Genomic DNA, 5,071 nt, shown 5'->3' on the forward strand with positions numbered 1-5,071 from the left:
AGATTTGCAATCCTGTTCCCTTCTGTCCAAAATCAGACAAGATTTAGAGACCCACTTCCCCATCGCTAATATAGATTTTAAGAAAATGTTACCTATTTTCCGATACATTTTAGACAAAATTTAGAGAATCCTGTCCTCCTTGTCTGATATAAGACAGATTTAGATACTCTATTCTCCATTGTCTAAAAAATTAGATAAGCTTCCCAGACTTTACCATATGATATATACAGATATTTGAGTCCCATGCAGACTCCTGGTTTTCTTGTCACTGTGGGATTTGCCCACATCTTGAGAACCTGTACACATTTTGAGGACCTGTACATATTGGTATCCTGTACACATTTTGAGGACCTGTACACATTTTCAGAACCTGTACACATTTTGAGGACATGTACACATTTTCAGAACCTGCACACATTTTCAAAACCTGTACACATTTTGAGGATCTGTACACATTTTTAGAACCCACTATATCTCTTAGTCATTGGACACATCAAACTTCTGAACATGTTATTCAAGAGTTGACTGAACCCATTCTACAGAAGTCACTGATTTGTTGTTGTAGACAATAAAATGACAAACTTTTCTATCAAAAACAAGAGGCCCAATGGGCCTGCATCGCTCACCTGGTATTAATCTCACAATTGTAACCTTAAAAGTGGACTAAAATAAAGCTACAAGCAAAACGTCAGTGTCTTGACTTCAGAATTCAGAAGAATCTGTGAAATGATTAAAACACATTTGCCCCCTGTGACCTTGAATGTCAAACATGGACATGAAGTTGAACAAACTTAATAGCCATTCATCCCAGAATGCGACTTGCCAAATATCACCACCCTATACCTTTTGTTTATTGAGCAGATGACTTTTACTTGAGAAAATTTGTGCACTATGGACCCGATGTGACAGTGTGTCAAGGTCATTCACATGAACAAGCAATCACCCTGCACCCTTTAGTTATTCAGAAGAAGTCCTTTAAAGATTTTAACATATTTGACCCCTGTGACCTTGACTATGGGCAAAGGTCTTTCATTTGAACAAATTTGGTAGCCCTTCACCCCTGCATGCTACAGGCCGAATAGCATCATCCTGTTCTTCTTGATTATACAGAAGAAGTCTTTTAAAGGGTTATACGACAATTGACCCCTGCGACCTTGAATATGAGTAAAGGCCATTCATTAGAACAGACTTGGTAGCCCTTCATCCCTGCATGCTACTGGCCAAACATCATCACCCAGGAGCTTTTGGTAATTCAGTAGAAGTTGCTTAAAGGTTTTTAAGACAATTGATCCCTTTGACCTTGAATATGGGCAAAGGTCAATCATTTGAACAAACTTGGTGGTTCTTCATCCCAACATCCTTCTGACCAAATAGCATCACCCTGGACCTTTTTGTTATACAGAAGAAGTTGTTTAAAGTTTTCTTTTAGAGATTTGACCCCTGTGACCTTGAATATGAATGAAGGCCATTCATTTGAGCAAACATGGTAGCCCTTCATCTCAGCATTCTACTGGCCAAATATCATCACCCTAGGCATTTTGGTTATTCAAATTAAGTTGTTTAAAGTTTTTCACATATTTGACCCCGGTGACCTTGAACATTGGTGAAGGTCATTTATTTGAAATAACTGGATAGCCCTTCATCCCAGTTTTCTTCTTGCCAAATATCATCATCCTAGGCCTTTTTGTTTTTAAGAAGTTGTTTTATGTAAAATATTGACGAGGGATGGATGACGGACTCGCATCAATTGGCATAAGCTCACCTGGCACTTCAGACCAGGTGAACTAAAAAATTATGATGTATAAAAATAAAATGTTCAGTTCAAATAATTAGATAATCACTTTAGATATGTTTAACAGAAATTTGTTTATTATGTATTTCCGTTTTACAAGGATTCCCTAAAATGACATTAAATAGGGAACCAAAAAGATCCTCTCAAATTTTGACAAGCATCAAAAAGGAGCTTGATAAACCTGTCAAATATCACAATATTTTATGTTATTCACATAGTTGATATTTCAAATAAAATTATGATAAATAAATTATATTCCAGAGAGGTGTGGGTTCAGTACTAAGATGTCTCTTCCTCCATCTCAGTTTTAACACCTTTGTTGCTGAACCCGTAGGTGAAGGGTTCCTTGTTCACATTGAGGTAGGTCTCAGTCTTAAAGGGGCAGGTTTGGAGATGTATCAACAGAGGCTGGGCACCCAGGTTTTCCCATCGCCTCACAGGATCAAAGGTCTTACAGAACCTCCAGCTCTGCAAATAAAAAACACAATAAAATAATAACAGAGCCACATCAAATATATTTGTATATTGTGTATAAACAGAGACATTACATATACATGTACCGTTAGCTATACAAGTTTAATCAAGGACCAACACTTATGCCAATCCTCTCGTTCGCGACTAGTAGATTCCAGCAAGGGGACTAGTGAATCACCTAACATAACTGCAAAAAAATCATTTGATAGGTATAAAATAAGAAAATTTCTTTTGGAAAAATACTTAAAATACAGATATACATGTAGTGAATGACAATTTTAAAAAATTCCCAAAACTTCATCATATCTTTCTGGCAGTAGTTTTGTATATTCCCTTCATTCTATCACTTTTATGTTTTGTGCTGGAGATATTTCCTTAAGGAAATCTTGGACTAGTTACATTGACATAGGACCAGCAAATAATCCATTCAACTAGTCCTGTAGGCTACCAAGCAAAAACATGGCAGTTAACTAGTTAGTGCTTAACCCTGTAAACAATACAGCAGTTAACTAGTTAGTGTTTAACCCTGTTAACTAGTTAGTGATAACCCTGTTAACTATACAGCAGTTAACTAGTTAGTGTATAACCCTTTTAACTATACAGCAGTTAACTAGTTAGTGTATAACCCTGTTAACTACACAGCAGTTAACTAGTTAGTGTATAACCCTGTTAGTGTTAACTATACAGCAGTTACTAGTTAGTGTATAACCCTGTTAACTACACAGCAGTTAGCTAGTTAGTGTATAACCCTGTTAGTGTTAACTATACAGCAGTTAACTAGTTAGTGTATAACCCTGTTAACTACACAGCAGTTAACTAGTTAGTGTATAACCCTGGTAACTATACAACATTTAACTAGTTAGTGTATAACCCTATTAACTTTACAGTAGTTAACTAGTTCGTGTATAGCCCTGGTAACATTTAGCAGCCTTTATAAAGTCAGGTATTCATGGCAGGGTCAAAATATTTTTTAGAAATTTTGAAATATCTATCAAAAAGTGCAGCAATAAACAAATGTTAAATTTCCAGTACATTATCAAATCTCAGAATAATATAGAATGGGTGGTTGAATTTAACACCAGTAGATTTTGTTTTGAAAACTCAAGGAAATACACGCAGTCATCCTTCAACACACTGTCCAAGCAGATGTAAACACAGGCCGATGTTAAACTTACCATGTGCTTTATGACCCATTTCTTATCCTTCACACTGCCATCAGCCATTGTCCACTTTGTGTCAAGTTTACGATGATCAGTACTCTGACTTGTATCCAAGCCCCCATCAGAGTCTACCTTTGTCCAGACAGGTGACACAACACCCTTGTCGATGAGAATGAGGCTGCAGATGTCACGAAGGTAGTGACAAGTGACGGAGAGATTACACAGACTGAATCCGTCTAGATAACTGGCCACTTTCTGTAACAGCTCCAACGGCAGGAGGAGGAGACTTGTATATGTTCTCTGTTCTTCCTGTGAAATAGAACGATGGAGCTCCAAACTTGACTGGTTGGAGAAAGTCTTTGCACTCTTCCTATTGAAAATCTCAGCAACTTTCAAACTCTCCAGTCTGTCACTCAGAATACCAGTTTGACCTTTTGTATCCAAAATCTGAGCTTTTGTTTCTAATGTCTGACCTCTATCATCCATGATTTCTAAACCGATAGTTTTCAGCCATTCACTGTAGACAATTTTTTTGTTTCCCTCAGGTTTGAAACATTTATAAGTAAAATCACAACCTGCAAATGAAAAGGGACATGAATCTTCTTTGTTTTTCAAATCCACCCCACCGAAATCTTCTAGGACATTCTTAGCATACCAGAAGTAGTCACTTCTTTTGATATCTTGACCATTGATAGACATGACACTGGCATTACAATGGGGAAGATGGTGTGGTAGTTTCCCACGCGGGAACTCCTGGAAGCAGCCATAAGCTCGATTCAAACATGGAACTTTCACGTTTCTGCAAAACTGGTTATGTTGAATTGCTTTGCAACAGTGAAATTTTAATGGACATCCGTATTTACAGTTGATAATCTGACAGCAGTTAACGTCGTCCGGTAGTACCTTACAGTCAGCTCGCACACACGCCTTACAATGGCTGTGTAAGGAAACTTGGACATAACCTCCAGACATCCTCCTTATTCAATCTCCCAAATGTTGTGACTACTAGTCCAATTAATTTCCCTGAAAATAGAATAAAAATAGAGTGTTTAAAAGTGTTGGTTCATTTTGTTTAGCGTCCTTTCAACAGCTAAGGTCATTTAAGGATGTAGGTGCCTCCATGTATGTTGTGTATGCATGCTTGCGTGTGTGTGTGTGTGTGTGTGTGTGTGTGTGCAGGAGACAGGGTTTCTTCTTCTTTATATACGAGGGCTCCATCAGTTTGATGATTATGCCATCGGGGGTCCTATTGTAGAGGCGTGAAGGGGTTATTTATAGTGATTAGGGGTGGGGGGTTTTTTGTGATTTTTTTTGTGCAAGGTATAGATAAAAATTAAAATCTGGTGTATGTACTAGTGTGTGATGAGGGCTTCAAGGGCTGTGTAGGGTAAGTGTGCCTTGAAGTCCTCTAGTGTTGTGCATTGGACTGCTGCTAAGGGGAGGAGATTCCATTGTGTTACTGTGTGTGGGAAGAATGAGTATTTGTAGGTGTCCTTTGTAGCAGATATGTATTTGTATGCGTACGGGTGTACCTGTCTGGTGCGGGGGTCTACAGGTGTGAGTATATGTGTTGGGTTTAAAGCTACGATTCTGTGTATAATTTTGTAAAAAAGGATAATTCTAGTGTATAAGCGTCGTGTTTGTA

General features: G+C 37.9%; 1 protein-coding gene across 2 annotated transcripts in view; it reads right to left on the reverse strand.

Moving 5' to 3' along the window:
• Positions 1-1,802: 1,802 nt before the first annotated feature.
• LOC110448407 (F-box only protein 40-like) overlaps positions 1,803-5,071 on the reverse strand; it is a 7,405-nt gene continuing 4,136 nt past the window's right edge. Inside the window, exons 2-3 of one of the 2 annotated variants that reach the window (XM_021494625.1) lie at positions 3,442-4,449; positions 1,803-2,260 (exon numbers count right to left, since the gene is read on the reverse strand). In XM_021494625.1, coding sequence (XP_021350300.1) covers positions 2,072-2,260; positions 3,442-4,398 — 1,146 coding nt within the window. In that variant the 5' untranslated portion in view covers positions 4,399-4,449 and the 3' untranslated portion in view covers positions 1,803-2,071. The remainder of the gene's footprint in view (positions 2,261-3,441; positions 4,450-5,071) is intronic. The other variant, XM_021494624.1, reaches the window with a different exon arrangement.

The sequence above is a fragment of the Mizuhopecten yessoensis genome, unplaced genomic scaffold, assembly GCF_002113885.1.
Source record: "Mizuhopecten yessoensis strain PY_sf001 unplaced genomic scaffold, ASM211388v2 scaffold4033, whole genome shotgun sequence".
Classification (NCBI taxonomy): domain Eukaryota; kingdom Metazoa; phylum Mollusca; class Bivalvia; order Pectinida; family Pectinidae; genus Mizuhopecten; species Mizuhopecten yessoensis.